The sequence below is a fragment of the Helianthus annuus genome, chromosome 4 (assembly GCF_002127325.2).
Source record: "Helianthus annuus cultivar XRQ/B chromosome 4, HanXRQr2.0-SUNRISE, whole genome shotgun sequence".
NCBI classification, from domain to species: domain Eukaryota; kingdom Viridiplantae; phylum Streptophyta; class Magnoliopsida; order Asterales; family Asteraceae; genus Helianthus; species Helianthus annuus.
Window position 1 is genome coordinate 204,186,350 of NC_035436.2, and position 18,757 is coordinate 204,205,106.

General features: G+C 35.3%; 2 protein-coding genes across 5 annotated transcripts; both read left to right on the plus strand.

Annotated features, from left to right (window-relative positions):
* Positions 1 to 2,077: 2,077 nt before the first annotated feature.
* LOC110938109 (putative pentatricopeptide repeat-containing protein At5g09950) lies at positions 2,078 to 5,339 on the plus strand. Its single transcript, XM_022180586.2, has one exon. It carries the CDS (start codon positions 2,173 to 2,175, stop codon positions 5,323 to 5,325), a length of 3,153 nt encoding a protein of 1,050 aa, XP_022036278.1. The 5' UTR covers positions 2,078 to 2,172; the 3' UTR covers positions 5,326 to 5,339.
* Positions 5,340 to 7,657: 2,318 nt separating this feature from the next.
* Positions 7,658 to 11,302, plus strand: LOC110938108 (putative protein FAR1-RELATED SEQUENCE 10). 4 transcript variants are annotated; one of them, XM_022180584.2, is made up of 3 exons: positions 7,658 to 7,906; positions 7,991 to 9,640; positions 10,607 to 11,302. In XM_022180584.2, exons 2-3 carry the CDS (start codon positions 8,174 to 8,176, stop codon positions 11,213 to 11,215), a joined length of 2,076 nt encoding a protein of 691 aa, XP_022036276.1. In that variant the 5' UTR covers positions 7,658 to 7,906; positions 7,991 to 8,173; the 3' UTR covers positions 11,216 to 11,302. The 4 variants fall into 4 exon arrangements, with proteins under 4 accessions (XP_022036276.1, XP_022036275.1, XP_022036277.1 ...); XM_022180583.2 differs by having other exon boundaries at positions 8,006 to 9,640; XM_022180585.2 differs by having other exon boundaries at positions 8,119 to 9,640.
* Positions 11,303 to 18,757: the final 7,455 nt, after the last annotated feature.

Below are 18,757 nucleotides of genomic sequence, written 5' to 3' on the forward strand. Positions count from 1 at the left end.
CAAGCTCTTAAAATTGCTTATAGTAAATTGCAAAAATCAGAAAAACGGTTTATCGAACAAATTAAAAAGGATCAAAGAACAATTGAACTTTTAAAAGCAATTGTTTCGGATAAACAATGGGCAATTGATAAATATCTTGATTAAATGGTTGATCTGAAACAAAAAATGAAAGAAGTTAAAATTGAGTCTGAGAGGATCGATAGAAAATTAATGAGCTATGCGACAACATCTCATGTTTTAGACCACATTATCCCTAAACCAACAGGTAAAGATGAAGAAACTGGAGAAAATATTTATGGTTATGGAAATCGGGTATAATAGGTGTCCACATCCGATGTGTAGTAATTATACAAAATCTCTAGAGGGTGTTGGCAAAGCCATTAATGATGTTATTAAAACACCTTTAGTGGTTGAACCTAAAGAAATATTACCAGAAACTATCGATGTGTCATTTGAAAAATCGGATAACAGTTTTGATAGTTGTGATGAGGATATTTGTCATTTAGTGGTTGAAAAAGTTTTTGAAAGTGAAAATAATGAGAGTTTAGATCGTGAGAAGAATGTAAGATTAAATATATTATGTTTAATATTTAATCTAGTAGCCATTATAATCATTTACATAATATAGATCAAAATATATAATAACCTATTAAATAATTAGTTGGTAATTGTTGATGGAGCATATTACCCTTATTAATTAATTAGGTTTCCTCTTGGGTGCTTATATAAGGAGAATTATGTAGAGGTTAGAAGGTTACACACTTAGACATAACCTAATAAGCACAACATCAATCGACCTCTTCTCCATAACCGAATCCCCTAGTCGGTTTTCATAATCACCATCATCAGTCAGCACCCTAAGGAGGAACCAGATCACCTTGACAAAGATGTCGAACTCCATGTCTTCGTCCCTCACTGGATTCTCCACTGCACTATCTGCGGTGACAGGTATGTTTTCATGTTTTCCATTATGCTTAAACAGAGTTACAAAAAAAGGTAAACAAAAACAAGCCCATTCCACAAGAAAAAATATAACTTGTGTGACATTGAGAACATTATTACAATGTATCTCATCGTCGGGTCAGAAAATATATATTCTGATTTAGATTTTTCGATCAAGAATGTGAATGTTGCTTTGATAGCTAGGATGTTTAAGCTTGTTGAAGACGTTGCTATGCAAACTAAAACTGGTAAAAAGGTTGTTTCATAGAATAAACAAAGTTTTAAAAACAAAAGGAATAATAAAAAACGTTTTGCTGAAACAAGCTATTACCAATTTGAGTTTGTGTAGAAATCAACTAGAATAAAGGATTGGATAATAGTGGGAGTAGAATTTAAATACATAACAGTAAAAGATATAATTAGATTTTGATGAATGGATAGTTGCTTTCACAAAGATTCCTATGTCATATAATCAATTTTATAGCATCTTGGTATAAATTTGTAAATCTGTAATGTTGTTCTTGAATGCCTCAGTTTGAGACAGCTTGTGTGTTAATGAAGTTTACCTTTAAAAAAAAAGGAACTTATTTAAATACTCTTGTTAGGTTATGAAATATTGTCTAAAAATTCAAGACTTGTATTACATTGTGATATTTCAATTGAAGATTTACGAAACATTTTAGGTATAGATCTTCTTTAGTGGGATTATCCCTTTCTTACAACATTATATTATAAAGGTTAATGCTATAGAACTTTAAGGTTATATGACGTGGTTTAACTAAAAGTGCATAACGCCCTATTACGTCAGTTATACGTTGATAATAAATTTTAACTAACATACCCTTTAACTATCATGTTGTGATTTATCTAACAGTTAAAAGAGATTGGTTGGTGCACATGTAGACCCCATCTCACATTCTCTAACAGACGTTGGGGGGGGGGGGGGGGGGGGACGTGGCAATGAGCCAATGACGAGCGAACTTGCCATGGACGCCAACATTGCACAGGTCCATTCGTGACCGTTTTTGACAAACTTGTTCGTCGTCATGTATGAGGTTACAAACCACTTTTACTTACCCACATTGTTCACTAGGAGCTCACTGCTTACACTAAACCGCTCGGTACACCCAGTTAAACCGCCCGATACACCCGGTTAAACCGTTTCTAAGCCAAATCCAGTACGGTATAAAAACCTGATTTTAAAACATTGATTTCATTCACAAGTGTATCATGTTTCATAGAAACATCATATCTACACACAGACACCTCTCATATTATTCCAACTCTGCAGCATTGGCGCCATTTCTCAATACCCACTACCCAAATCCATCTTTACCCTCAATTTCCCCTTCTTCTTCAACACCATTATCCAACAAATCTTCTGTTATCACATGGGTTTCTTCTTTCGATCAGCAAAACCATGAATCGCTCGTTAATCGGTACCAGTACTCTTGTTCCAATGAGGACTCCAACCAACTCCATTTACAGATTTTCAAGAACGGGTATACTTGTGATGTGTTCTTACTCAATACCCTTGTTAACATCTACACAAGAATCGGTGAAATGATATCTGCACGTAAGGTGTTCGACGAAATGCCTCTGAGGAACTCGATTTCATGGTCTTGTTTAATATCGGGGTATACTCGAAACAACATGCCTGATGAGGCGTGCACCGTGTTTCGGGAGATGATTCGTGAGGGATTCCCGCCTGTTCATTATGCTATTGCTAGTGTTTTGAGAGCTTGCCAGGTTTTAGAGTCTAGTGGGCTTAGATTCGGGGTGCAACTTCACGGTTTTGTTTCGAAAACGTTGAATGCGGTTCATGAAGTGGTGTGTAACGGGCTGATTTCGATGTATGGGAAGTGTATGGATTCGGGTGATTATGCTTTTTGTGTTTTTGATGAGATGCAAGTTAGAGGTTTAGTGTCGTGGAATTCGATTATTTCGGTTTGTTCTCATCATGGAGACGCGGTTTCGGCTTTTAAACTGTTGTCTGGTATGCGAGCGGAGGGATTACAACCGACTGAGTATACGTTTGGAAGCATAATAACCGCAGCTTCCACTTTATCCGAAATCAACTCGTTTCCACTCCAACAGGTTATGTGCACAATACAAAAGTCCGGATTTCTTTTCGATTTATACGTAGGAAGTGCGTTGGTGAGCGGGTTAGCCAGATCGGGGCAAATCTCGTTAGCTAAAACGATCTTCGAACTAATGGACGTAAAAAACGTGGTATCGATGCATGGACTTATGGTCGGGTTAGCAAGGCAAAAACACGGAGAAGAAGCTGTTGAAGCGTTCTCGAAAATGAAAAATTTAGTAAAGTTAACGTCTGATTCGTACGTAATTCTTTTGAGTACGCTTAGCGAATTCCTTGATTCGAAAGAAGGTGAAAGAATCGGTAAAGAGGTTCATGGTTACGTTATCCGGAAGGGATTCACCGATTCCAACGTTGCAATCGGAAACAGTTTGATAAACATGTATGCTAAATGCGGGTCGGTTGAGGATGCTTCCTCTGTGTTTAAACTTATGATAAACAAAGATGACGTTTCATGGAATTCGATAATCACCGGTTTTGATCAAAACGGTTATTATATAGACGCGATTACGATGTTTTGTGAGATGAGAAGAAGTCAACTGAAGCCGGGAAACTTTACGATAATCAGCGCTTTGAGTTCATGTACCGCTTTGCGTTGTTTAACGTTAGGAGAACAAGTACACTGTGACGGTGTTAAACTGGGACTGGATAACGATGTTTCAGTCTCGAATTCTCTTGTCGACTTCTATTCGGAGACGGGTTGTTTAAATAACTGCAAAAAAGTGTTCTCGTTAATGCGAGAATATGATCAGGTCTCATGGAATTCGATTATCGGTGCGTTTTCTGATTCTAGTTCTTTAGTTCTTGAGTCTGTTGGATATTTCATTGAAATGATGCGCGGTGGTTGGCGTCCTAATACGATAACGTTTGTAAATATGCTTGGAGCCGTATCTTCGGTAAACGAACTAGTTAGACAAATTCACGCTTTGTTACTAAAATACCGTTTTGCCGATGAAACCGCGGTCGGAAACGCGATTCTCATGTGTTACGGGAAATGTGGCGGTATGGAAGATTGTGAGAAAGTTTTTTCGAAAACGGGTGATCGAAGAGACGAAACGAGTTGGAATTCGATGATTTCTGGGTACATACATAACGAGCAGTTGAATAAAGCAATGGACTTGGTCAAACTTATGTTGACAAACGGTCAACGATTGGATTGCTACACGTTCGCTAGCGTTCTTAGCGCGTGTGCGTCAGTTGCGACGTTGGAACGTGGTATGGAAGTCCACGCGTGCGCGATTAGGGCTTATGTCGACGCTGACGTCGTGGTCGGGAGTGCGCTTGTTGACATGTATTCGAAATGTGGAAGAATCGACTACGCGTCGCGTTTCTTTAACCTAATGCCTGTAAAAAACGTATACTCTTGGAATTCGATGATATCGGGGTACGCTAGGCACGGAAACGGAGATAAATCGTTAACGATTTTCGACAAAATGAAGCTAGAAGGCCATGTTCCGGATCACGTGACGTTTGTTGGCGTCCTATCGGCTTGTAGCCATATGGGTTTGGTTGACCAAGGGTTTGACCATTTTAATTCCATGAGTGACGTATACGCGCTAACACCGAAAACAGAACATTTTTCTTGTATGGTGGATATTCTCGGACGCGCAGGCGAGCTTGACAAAATGGAGGATTTTCTAAACAAAATGCCAGTTAACCCGAGCGTGCTGATCTGGCGAACCGTACTCGGAGCTTGTTGTAGATCGAACAGTGAACGGGCCACAAACTTAGGCATACGGGCCGGGTCAAAGCTACTGGAACTGGACCCGAATAATGCAGTTAACTACGTGCTACTTTCTAACATGTACGCGCATAAAGGCAAATGGGAAGACATGCGAAAGACGCGGTTTTCAATGAAATTAGCGGACGTTAAGAAAGAAGCCGGTTGCAGTTGGGTAAGTATGAAAGACGGCGTTCATGTTTTTGTAGCTTCAGATAAATCACACCCGGAAATCGACAAAATTCACGAAAAGGTCCGCGAGTTGCAAGGGAGAATGAGGGAAATGGGATACGTACCCGAGATTAAATACGCGCTTCATGATCTTGAAACCGAGAATCGAGAGGAGATGTTGAGTTACCATAGTGAAAAACTTGCTGTTGGTTTTGTTCTTAGGAGAAAGTCTGAATTGCCCATTAGAATAATGAAGAATCTAAGGGTTTGTGGAGATTGTCACACTTTTTTAAAGTATGTTTCCAAGATTGTGGGTAGGTTAATAGTTGTTAGAGATTCAAATAGATTCCATCATTTTGTTGATGGTAATTGTTCTTGTGGGGATTACTGGTAGTTAAAATATATCAATCATGTTATGTGTTGTAATTCACATAATAATTTATATAAAGTTTCTATATGTGCACTAATAATTCATAAATATCGATCATGTTATGTTTTACAAGGGGCTACTAAATGTACCCACACTTGTTACTTTTTATACCCCTTTACATAAAATCACATTTAAACTTGTTATATTTACCCCTTAAACAAGTCATATTTTTTAAAGTATTCTTTTTTGTTACAAAACAAATTCAAAAATGTAATAATAAATTATAGACGTTTTTTTAAAAATGTTTATTTTTATTTTTATTTTTATTTAAAAAACCATATTTTTTTAAAAGGTTTTTGGATATTCTTTAAACTTTCTCAAATAGTATTTTGATTATGTTTTCTCTTATTGAACATCTTTACAAATTACTAATAACGTTTTTCATATAAAAACAATAATAAAAAAGTTTTGAATTTAATTTTTGAAAAAAGTCTACATTATATTTATTTTTCCTCGTCTAGTTTGTATTTTAAATGTCTTATATTTATTATTTTTAATATTTTAAAATGTTTTTTTTTTAATTTTGGAAAGACTTGAAGTGGGTATCTAATGCGTTGTCAAAAACCGGTGATTATTCGTAATTAAGTTTATGCTTTTACGTGACTTTTGGTTTCAAATGACCTACTTTTGATTACAAAAAAATCCACATATATTTTTTAAATCAACCAGTTTGATATATTTTTTGAATGAAGAAGAGAAAAATATTTGTGAATCAACCCTATCCATTTGTTTTTCTTTAGAAAAATGTTCACTTCGATCCAAGTCTTAAACTGGTTTTAACTTGTTTATAACATATTCATTACACTAATTAAATTTGAATTTATATAGATTGTTAACTTACATAGATGGGCTGTAAACGCTATTTAAAAGATTTTTTTTTTACTTTTTTGATAAATAAAAATTGTTAATTATTTTATAAACACGTCTAAAGTATTAAAAATATAAAAGTAAGACATTTAAAATACAAACTAGACGAGGAAAAAACATAATATAGACTTTTTTTCAAAAAATAAAGTTCTAAACCTTTTTTATTATTTTTATAAGAAAAAATGTTATTATTGATTTGTAAAGATGTTCAATAAAAAAAACATAATCAAAATATTATTTGAGAAAGTGTCTTTAGAAACAATATATGAAAACTTTTAAAAAATATGATTTAAATAAAAATTAAAAAATAAATATTTAAAAAATGTCAGTAATCCTTTTTTACACTATTGAATTTGTTTTGTAACAAAAAGAATATTTTTTTTTAATATGATGATTTGTATAGGGGGTAAATATTAAAAGTTTTAATGTGATTTTATAGGAAGGGGTATAAAAAGTGATAAGAGAGGGTATATTTATCCTATCCCTTTTATAATTCACATAATAATTATAAAGTTTCTATGTGTGCACTAATAATTCATAACACGGTGACAAATAGTGAAGTTTCTATGTGTGCACTATGCTCCTTTAAGTTTTGATGTTGCCTTTTTAACTCTCTCATTTTATAATGGTTCGCTTTGTGCTCTGATATGGTTGACTTTCTTTGACTTTTCTCAAAGTTATTTCCTTTGTTATATATTTATAGTGAAAGTGTAAAATACAATATTGCTTAACGTACGAGCGTATGCTGTGGAAATTACGCATGTTGAAACATAATTACACATGTTGAAAGGATGAAGATTCCGAGTTTGTGAATGAATGAAGGTTCCGAGTTTGTGAAGTAGATTCCGAGTTTATGATCTTTTACGCATGTTGAAAGATAATTACGCATGTTGAATGAAGGTTCCGAGTTTGCCAAAGAGATTATGAGTTTATGAAGTAGGTTCCAAGTTTGTGAAGTAGTGTTTCGAGTTTATGTCAACATGCGTGAATATGTTTTTCACATATATGATTACGGTTTTGAGTTTCACAACGTGCGTAATTTCACAGCGTACGCTCGTACGTTAAGAAATATTGTACGTTAACCGACCTCTATATTTATATTAGTTTACTAAATTTAACATAATATAAAACTAATTATAAATTTTATAATTTAATATACATTTAATTATACCAGATATAACATACCTATTTAACTCATTTAATTTGATTTTCTTCTGATAATTTGTGATCGTAAACCTTTTAAAAAAATGAATACACAAGTAAGTTTAACTTTTTTTTCTTTATATTCCGATCTAAATTTTGTTCACAACATAAGTACCCGACGATCGAATTAATTCAAACCGAAAGAATACTGGTACTGCCATACCTAATACAAGTACCATTGTTCGTTTTTATGGTTTCTTATATCAATGTAAAACACGAATTAAACTTTTTTGGTTTCTCTCGCGGGTGTTGTTATCATAACGAACCGAACCGGTACCGACAAAAAAACCCCTTTCTTCCTTTCTTTCTTTCCGATGTAATTCTCGACTACAAAACCCTAGCTTCCTCTTTCCGGTACGTCAATTTTCTCTCTGTTTATACAAAACTGAAATCACTCTAACTGAAGGGGCGATTGCATCTTTTACGCACATACATACAGTTAGTTCTGCACTCAATCTCTAAACCTAACATTCAGGTACGTATTTTTCTGCAATCAGCTTCAGTATAATTAGTGAAAATTTTGGATTAGTTCACAACAAATTGCTAATTACAAGTGTAGTGTTGCAATTATCAGGCTTCTATGCAGCTGACCATAGGCGTTTGTTTAGATAATCTCTTAATCCATATGATTGTTTTTCACATATAAGCAAGTAAAGCCGCCTCTTACAAACCCTAACTTTGACCCAGATGCGATTGGTTAATTTATGAGTACAAATCATATCAAGATTTATGATATAATTAAATGGCGACAAAACCGTTAAACAACATCTGGATTCGACGGCAGCAATGCCCATGTGGAGACTGGAAATGCTACATTAAATACCAAGGAGATGATCAAACAACTGTCCGGTCTGAATTGGTAACCCGTGATAGCGCCACATCATCATCGGACACGATTTTCACCCCATATGTCGGTCAGATATTCAAAACGGATGACGAAGCTTTCGACTACTACTGTAACTTTGCTCGAAAGAACGGGTTTTCTGTCAGGAAGGCTCGGTCAACAGAAAGTCAGAATCTTGGGGTTTACAGGAGGGACTTTGTTTGTTATCGGTCCGGGTTTAACCAGCCAAGAAAAAAGGCGAATGTGGAACACCCGAGAGATAGAAAATCGGTACGATGCGGTTGTGATGCCAAATTGTATTTAACGAAAGAAGTTGTTGACGGCGAATCACAATGGTATGTTTCGCAATTTAGTAACGTTCATAATCATGAATTATTAGAAGACGATCAAGTGCGTCTCCTACCCGCGTACAGAAAAATTCAAGAATCCGATCAAGAACGCATTCTTTTACTCACGAAAGCTGGATTTCCCGTTAACCGGATACTTAAAGTTCTAGAATTAGAAAAAGGGGTCCAACCGGGACAATTACCGTTCATAGAAAAAGACGTTAGAAACTTCGTGAGAACATGCAAAAAAACCGTTCAAGAAAACGACGCTTTACTTACCCAAAAACGGGAAATCGATATGCTGGCACTTCTCGAAACTTGTCGAGTCGCCACACAACGGGACGATGGATTTACGTATAATTACACCACAGATGAAAACGGTAAGATTGAAAACGTTTCGTGGGCGTACGGGGATTCTATTCGGGCTTTTTCCGTTTTCGGAGATGTGGTTACCTTCGAAACGACGTATCGGTCCATCACCTACAACATGCTTCTTGGTGTGTGGTTCGGTATTGATAATCAGGGCCGCGCGTTTTTGCTCGGGTGCGTTTTGCTTCAAGACGAAACTTCTCAGTCTTTTTCGTGGGCCCTACAAGCTTTCATCCAGTTCTTGAGAGGGAATCACCCGCAAACAATCGTAACAGATATAGATTCGGGCCTTAGAAACGCTATTGCCACCGAGTTACCAAACACGAAACACGTGATATGCGTATGGCATGTGTTATCTAAATTATCGAGCTGGTTTTCGTTGTCACTTGGATTGCAATATCCCGAGTTCAAAACCGAGTTTGAGTTGGTGTGTCATCTTGAAAACATAGAGGATTTTGAGAACCAATGGAATCACCTCATGGCCCGATTCGGAATCGAGTCCGATAAACACGTCTCGCTTCTGTTTTCTTATCGGGCTTTCTGGCCCGTTGCGTATATCCGAGGCTACTTTCTTGCGCGTACGATGACAATAGACTACATGAAATCGGTCGATAAATTCATGAAGAATATCTTGAGTCCACATTCATCTTTCAAGAATTTTTTTGAACAGGTTTATCATATTGTTTAATACATTAGCTGTTTAGAGTAAAACGCCTTTTTCGTCCCTTAGGTTTAGCCAGTTTTGCGACTTTCGTCCAAAGGTTTGTTTTTCCGCATCTGGATCCAAAAGGTTTGAAATCTTGCCATTTTCATCTGATTCGTTAACTCCTACCATTCTCATCCAAAAGGGTAGTTTCGTCTTTTTTGTTAACTTAAAGGGCAATTCGGTCTTTTTCACTTTATGTACAAACTTTTAGCATAATGTACAAGTATTTAAAATACCGAATTGCCCTTTAAGTTAACAAAAAAGAAGAAAATACCCCTGACTTAACGGAGAAAAATGGATGGAGTTAACGAGCCGGTGAAATTGGCAAGATTTCAAACTAGGGGTGCAAACGAGCCGAGCCCGAGCTCGACCAGGCTCGAGCTCGAGCTCGTTTAACATATGAAAGCTCGAGCTCGGCTCGAAGTTAATTTTTCAAGCTCGAGCTCGGCTTGGGCTCGACTCGTTTAGTATTTTTTAATTAATTTATATTAATTATAATTATTATTATACATATAATTTAGTTATTTTTTTATATTTATATAAATGGTAATTATTATTATATAAATATATGTTTAATATATTAATAAAAAAATATATAAATAGAAAGCTCGATTAGGCTCGCGAGCCGGCTCGAGCTCGATAAGCGAAGCTCGGGCTCGGGCTCGTTTACTAAACGAGCTTGTTTTTAGGCTCGAGCTCGTTTAAGCTCGGCTCGTTCGAGCTTTTTTTCGAGCCGAGCTCGAGTAGCTCACGAGTAGCTCGGCTCGTTTGCACCCTTATTTCAAACCTTTTGGATCCAGATGCTGAAAAACAAACCTTTGGACGAAAGTCGCAAAACTGGTCAAACCTCATGGACGAAAATGACATTTTACACTTATGTTTATAATGTTCAAAACAAAAGGTTGACATTTCTATCCTCTTTCTCCTTAGGTAAGTGTAGCTGCAAGTGTTGCGTTTCAAAACAAAGACCGGGTACCGAATTTACCCTTAAAGACGTGTTTACCCCTGGAAGAACACGCGCGCAGTATACTTTCACCTTACGCGTTCAACGCTCTACAACAAGAACTCGTGCTATGCATGCAATACGCAGCAACCGATATGGCAAACGGGTCGTTTCTTGTGAGACATTATAACAAACTGGAAGGAGAGTGTTTGGTAATTTGGATACCGGATAACGAACAAGTTCATTGTTCTTGTAAAGAATATGAACACTCGGGTATTTTATGCCGGCATTCTCTTCGGGTACTTGTACTCAAAAACTATTTTCAAATCCCTGAAAAGTATTTTCCGCTGAGGTGGCGACTCGATAGTTCTTTAGTCATCTCCGATGATCAAATAACGCCACAAGATAACGCTGATGAGTGTTCTGAGGCCTTTCATTCACTCACTTCAACGTTATATTCCGAATCGTTGATCTCGAAAGAGCGATTTAACTATGTTCATAGAGAATTGACACAGGTTGTTGAAATTGTTAGAAATATGCCTGTTTTTGATGAAGTTACTCTGGATTTGGCACCTAATAATGTTAGTGAGTTGTAGGTGTTTGATTTATTGTGTATCCTTCTGATGTTCTTGTAATATTTATTGGGCAATGTTTTATATATATAATTAATAATAATAATAATATGATCATGGAAGATGTTACATATATAGATAAAGCAGGAATCTTTTTGAAAAAAAAATGTTTTGAGCTGTTTACTATTGTAAAGTTGTTTGCAGGGGCACTCTTGGTGCTATAAGGGATTTCAGTCTCTGGCATGGGTATTCAACAAGGGCTAAAATTTGTTTAGTTTTTGGTTTGGTTAATCGGTTCGGTTAACTTGTCAGTTTTTGGTTTGGTTAATTTCAGTTAATAAACCAAATCAAACAAGGGTTCAAAATTTTGCTTAGAAATACATGAAATGGATATATAAATACATGAAACAGATATATAAATAAATAAAATGGGGGTATAAATACATGAAATGAAAGTATAAAATATGAAATACATGAAATGGAGGTTTGAAAGCTAGAAATATATGAAAATAAAACTGTTCGGTTAATTTCGGTTAACCAATGGTACAAAAAATAACCATAACCAACTTTCGGTTTCGGTTAATTTCGGTTCGGTTTCGCTGGGTTTTCGGTTCGGTTTCTATCAACGGCAGTTATTGCTCACCCGTACTATTATTATTATTATTATTATTATTATTATTATTATTATTATTATTATTATTATTATTATTATTATTATTATTATTATTATTATTATTATTATTATTATTATTATTATTATTATTATAACAATTGCCAATTGCCAAGTTTGTTAATAGTACTTTGATATGGTTGGTCTACTTGGATGGCCACTCACTTTCTTCTTCTTCTTTTTTTTTTTTTTTTTAATATTTGAGATAATATCAATTAACTAAAATACATTCTCAATGCATTTAAATGGTCAATGTGGTGAAAATTTTATCGTTATCAACGTAGGATTTCTTTTCACCAAGTTTATTTATTTTTTAAGCTGGCGTTTAAACTATTTTTATTGTATTTTCTGAAATTGCTAATACAACAATAGTTAACTTCCGTTTTGCTCCATGTGATTTGGTTATCTTAACGGTTTTGCCTCAATAGTTTAAAAATAGTCGTTTTCCTCTATGATTTTGTAACTTATCGTCATTTTGCTCCCCGCCTTTAACTCCAACCAAAAAATCCATTAACTAGAAGGATATTTTGGTAATTTTATAGATAACAAGTGCATGTAAGTCTTTTCATCTATATAAACCTATAACTTGTTTATTTACATGTCTATGAGTAATTCTTTTCTGATCCCCCATCTTTCCAACCACTCTTTCTACCGGCCACCACCACCTGCAACTACCACCTGTCGACCACGACTACCGCAACTTTTAACTAAATGTTTTAATTGAGTTAGAGTCAGGGAGTAAACTACTGAAATACCCCTACCTTTAACTGAGTTAGAGCCAGGGAGCAAATTGGCGACAAACTCGAAAGATCAAGGTGGAAAATGGCTATTTTTAAACTATTGGAGCAAAACCGTTAAAATGACCAAACCACGGGGAGCAAAACAAAAGTTAACTCTATAAGGCCAGAGGGTATGGAGGCGCCACCAGGGCCACCTCAGCCCCTATAGCGCCAGCCGGTGCCATCGACCCACACCCACCAATTCAACTAGGGGCGCAATAGGCAAGGCTCCACCATGGTAACGAAGACTGAAGGGCTTTATCGATGAAGGATTGGTTAAATGGGGGGGGGGGGGGGGGCTATAGCTTGAAAGAGCTTTATCCCACACCCTTCAAGTTAAGGAAAAAGGCCTTAAAGCCCCTATATGACGTGGGTTGATAAAGCCCCTCCCACACCCTCCATCATAAGAATTGTCAAGTTTGTTACCCTTACTTTGATGTGGTTGGTCCGCTTGAATGGGCCACCCACTTTTTTAATATTTGAGATAACATCAATTATTAAACTAGTGGGTTACATCCGTGCTCTGCAGCGGGGCAACCCAATTTTTAATGGAAACATAGACGCAATGATCAAAATAAATAGTAGGAATTTGTTTGATATTGCTTCAGTTCATTAAGATACTGACACTTACCGAAAGAGAAAAAAAAGTCATGATACGATCAAAAAATACCGAGATGTGTTTACATCGATCGGAACAATAAAAACAAATATCAAGTCTGATACTGACGTTGTGCGGTCAGTATTAAACCGCTCGCTTTGTTACATGTATAACATCAGGGATTAAAACTTAAAATAGAAAAACAAAAACAAAAAATAGACCAAAAAAAGATGAAAAAAAATTCACAAAAAGACAAAAATCAATGTAGCTAAGAAGTTCATAAATTATATATAAAATAATAATTACATTATTCTCAATGCATTTAAATTTTAAATGGTCAATATGATGATTTTTTTCGTTACCAGCGTAAGATTTCTTTTCACTAAGTTCATTTTTTATGCCGGTGTTTAAACCATTTTTCAGTAAAACCATTTTATAACCTTAGTAAAAAAAAACCATTCATGTTTCATGAGAAGTTTTTCATACAACTTAAATTTAACCAAGTACTTTGTAATATAATAACATTTGAAATGTTTTTAACAAACAGGTTACGCGTACATACCTTTAAGGACACGTGTCACTACTATATCTAAGGACGCATGAATGAGCCCTGCAGACGCAAAAATGTCTCGTAATCGATGATGCGCTTTTCCAGAGACGCATGAGATGGCCAATTGGTAAGTCAACAACATTCTTGGCCATTTTCGTAAATTCCCCTTAGAAAAAATTGGTCTACCAGTCAATTAGTCAATTTTTATTATACTAAAAAGTAAATCATAACACCAGAAAAAATTGGGGTACCAGTCAATTAGTCAATTTTTATTATACTATTTTTTTCCATTGACTTGATATTTTGACTGTACAATTAGTTTTAATAAAATCTTTTGCTTTCGTTTCATATATTGTTCGAGTGATATATGGTGCATTAATTTTAAAGTTTTGGTAAAAAATTTCTGTTCTTTTTTTTTCAACTTAACCGTTTTTTTTCAATCATGTGATCAATATGCTTTTGAATTTTTCGTGATTACTGAATGATTCAAATTGTCAAACAGTAAAAAAGAAAAATATGTATATTTTGCTTATGTAATTTTTTTTTTATCAAGATGACGCTTGTTCAATCACAGTAATAAAGATATGTATTGGTAAGAACGATAACAAGACATGTATTGGTAATTATAATCTCATGTCTGATTGTAAAAGTGTGTCTATGACCCATATAACTAGTTTAATACCCGTCCGTTGGACGGGTTACGTTGATGTATAGGTTGTGGGGTGTGGCATCGGCAAGGGGCTCTCTCTCTCTCTCTCTCCCCCCCCTCTCTCTCTCTCTCTCTCTCTCTCGCGTAACAACATGAATAAACCTATGAACACAAAGATTACATATATTAAGTGGACACAAATATAAACAACATTACAAACAAAAGCACTATTCTTTAATTTATAGAAGGAAAACGAACCACCCAAAGAAACTGAATAAGATTGTTAAAATATACATAAGGGAAAATTTAAGCATCCAAAGTTGATATGTACTTATAGTAAACTGTACACGGTTCATTGTATTGCATTTGTACATACAGAAACACATAATTCTGCATTCAAGATACATCACATGTTATGAATCAAAAGGGAGAACACCAAAGAGGATAGTAATCTTCACTACACACAAAGATTGTCGTAGCAGAATCTAAAATCTTGATCTGGTGCTTCTATTAAGATACCATCTCCAAGTCCAGAAACTAAAAGTCACCATTACTTGCACCACCATACAAAAAAATATATACATTATATTTCTTTGAATTTTTATAGTTGTTTGTTTCCCAACTTCAGTAATACAGTAAGGTGGAAAACTATAATGAAGCCTAAATCGATTGGTTGGACAGCCCACAATAGAAACCAAGCGCTGAGCATCTCCCGATGCCCCAAGAGTAACAATAGATAAAACCTTAATAAAATCATAAACTATACAACATACAAGGATCATAATATGTTATTTGTTGTATAAAAATAACCTGAGTATCTCCATGTGAAAAGAGAGCCGATCCATGGATTCCAGGCAAATTATCAGCTTCATAATACAAAGGCATGACCTCATCATGACGCCTTCCATCAGTGTTGAATCCTTCATTAAGTATCCTCCTTCGTACAACTTCAACTCAACATATATAAACCCTATATTGAAAGGAAACAATCAACCAAAGTAATTAAACTCATTCCAAAAAATGTAAATTCAACACAAAATTGCACCAAAATCACAGGAAATAACCGAGCAATAAAATTTGTAGAATCTCATAGCTGACTCAGACCTCTGGCTTCGGTTAATCGCCAGATGACAAATCCGTGAGCAGAGACATACATGGAACTAAGACCTCGCCGTATTAATATTTACAGCAAACAGAACCCCAAATTAAAGCCAGGTTCGAACAACTTTAACCTAAAACAATAAAACTCTTCTTCAAGCACACAATCGCGAGATGGAAGGCAGGCGTTATTAGCACTCGGTTCATCATCTTCCCCAACAACCCTACAACTGTTAACTAACTACCCTTGTAATCGCCCAACTAACTATCAACCTCTGTTGCTAACCCCTGTTAACTAACAACCTCTGTTGCTGATCCACTGTTAGCTAACCACCTCTGCTGCTAATCCACTGTTATTAACAACCTCTGTTGTTCATCCACTGTTGATGGATCCACTGATTCCTAACAACATCTCTATCCACTGCCATCTAAACCACTTATCATTTACCCGTATCACTCACCTTCCCGGAATTCCCAAACCCGCAACATTCCACCAGGAAATGTACAGCAGTTTCAACCTCTTGTCCACACAATTTGCAACCCATATTTAAAATCTGAATGTTTCGATGGGCCAGATCTGACGCCGTTGGTAGCCGAATCTGAAATAAGCACAAAATCAACTTCAACTTCAAAACTCAACTTCATCACGTCCATACTCAAAACACAAAACCCCTCATTCCCTGTAAACTCAAAACAAAAAATGAAAAATTAAACAAATGAATATTTAAATACAAGGTTCATTTAATATACAAAAATCATAAAATACACCCAACAAAGGACAGTAACAAAGTGATGAGAAAGGGTGAACACGATGGCTGAAAAATCACGGTTGCTTCAATGGTAGAAACATCGATTTCCACCATGAGCCCTCCGGATATCACCTCGCCAAGAGTTCGATTATAAATTTAGAGGATGCTAAATTTACATAATGTATATAAAATTGTGAACCCTACTTCTATTGCGAAGTTAGCAAAAAAAGAAAGTAACAATATCTGAGGTTGAGATTCATCAGCAACGACATCATAATCGCTTCTAGGGTTTCGTCATGTGAAGAAGCAGCGCACATAGGGAAGTCGGCAAGGTAAGAGGATGACATAAAATTTTGAGATTGACGATGGAGAAGATGGATAAAAAAGCAATATAACACCAGATGATTGCATCTTCATGTTGCAAATGCTGATTTTCTCACTAATTGACAGTGGAATCAAAAGTAGTGGGGAGAAGAGAGATCGAGAGGATGATGCATCGATATTGATTTGGGTTTCCTGGAGAGAGAATTCGAGAAGATAGGGTTTCTAATGGAGAGGATGTTGTTCAATAAGGATGATAGGTTTTATACAGGGGAAAATGGAGGAGCGTATGAGAGAGAATTGTCTGTAAACTGAACGAACATGGTGAGAGAATGACGGAAACTGTCGCATCTAAAAAAAAACTGCATTGAAAAAGGAAACTGCCATTGGATTTGAACCGCTGAGATCAATTCTCAAAAGTAACTGAAACAATTAACACGGTCAGGATCACTCCAAATTGGCAGTTATTAGCTGTGAACAATATAGTAATAATAGAGAAAGGGTATATGACAGTTACCTACAACGTGGGAAGGAAAAAAATGAGACATGGAGGTTTACCGGAACGTGTGCAAAAAAATGGAGCTGCTGAAAACTAAAATGAACCACCCTAAACTGCTAGAGTAGGAGTTATTTTTGTGAGTTTAAGTGGCTGAGATTTAATCTCAGCCAAATCTAATGGTGGAGATTGATTTCAAAGGTAACTCCCACTTAATGGGTTCCATATATATATATATATAATATAATTAACTATGTATCTGTGTTAAGAGCATAATCCTAACACAAACAATACTTATTTAACTCGTTATCTGAATTAAGGAAGAATAGAACGAATACCTTAAGGAAAAACAACTTGAAAAAGATTTAAAGTTTCTTGAGAAAGACTTTTCATATTGTTCGCCAAGGGACCAAACAATCTTCGAAGCAAATTAAGAAAGAGCCAATTCGAGCAAAATATCTAAACTAGGAGTTGTTTTTTTATTGGTTGTTTTAGTACTCTATTTTTATTTGTCTTGTATTTTTTTCTATTTTAATGGTAATTTTTATGTCTAAATTGTTTGTTTTAAATAAGGTTATTTTAATTTAAACTTATTATAGATTTTTTGAATGGTCAACGAATCAATCCTGAGCACTCTCGGGGCACTCACTGGACAAACGGAGTACTCCGAGGGTAACCCGAGTCGTCCACCACCAATTCCAGGGAAAACCCGGTAACCCATCCGCCCGTAGGCACGACGGTAAAATTACCGGTAAAACCAGTTTGGCTCAAGGATCGAACTCAGGTTTCCCTGGGTCTCTTATCACTACCAACCAGTGCCTCACTCATTTTTTTTGCACCAAATGAGAATTGAACTTGGGTCTTCAAAGAAGAACTTAAATCCTCCTACCGCTTTAGCTAGAGGTCATTGGCTTAAACTTATTATATTATGTTTATAAATAAAAAAGAAATTAAACTAAAAAGAATAATTGAGTAATGATGACAAAGGCTTTATGGGGTTTTATATTACTACAAACTAGTTAACAATGATGCCCCTGTCCCGTTAGAGCTGACAAACGCTTACGTAACACGATAAAGCCTCTAGAGATTTTATCTCACATCATTTAACCTAACTACACAAAATTACTTTGATTTCTCATTTTAAAATGGTATTTTATGTATCCAATAAACAATCAAACATTTTTAGCAAGAAAGAAAACGGATGCCTCTTGAAAAACTAAGTTATTATATTTTGATTTTTTTTTTAAGTTTAACGACGTACAACAAAACATGAATATTCTGTTACTTCTATAAATTCAAATGACTCAGTCAAGTGAAAATAAGACTGTTTTAGAAAGAAAAAAAAATTAAAAAAAAACGAAACCTAAAACCTTGTTTGTCATGTTTTGTAAATTAAAGATTTAATCATCTAAAAATAAAACCAATAAATATATGCCACATACATATTTCAGTAACCGTGTTGTTTCCTGTCTTCTAGTATTTTTTTTTTTTTCTTCATAAAATAAGACTTGGTCTTTTTCCCTACCTTTTGCCACCAAATTTAGACCTCTTTTCTCCATGAACTTTCCCTCATTTTCATATCTCTATATCTCTATATATAATATATCTAAACATACATACACACATATATACATATATTATTATTACACTTACAAA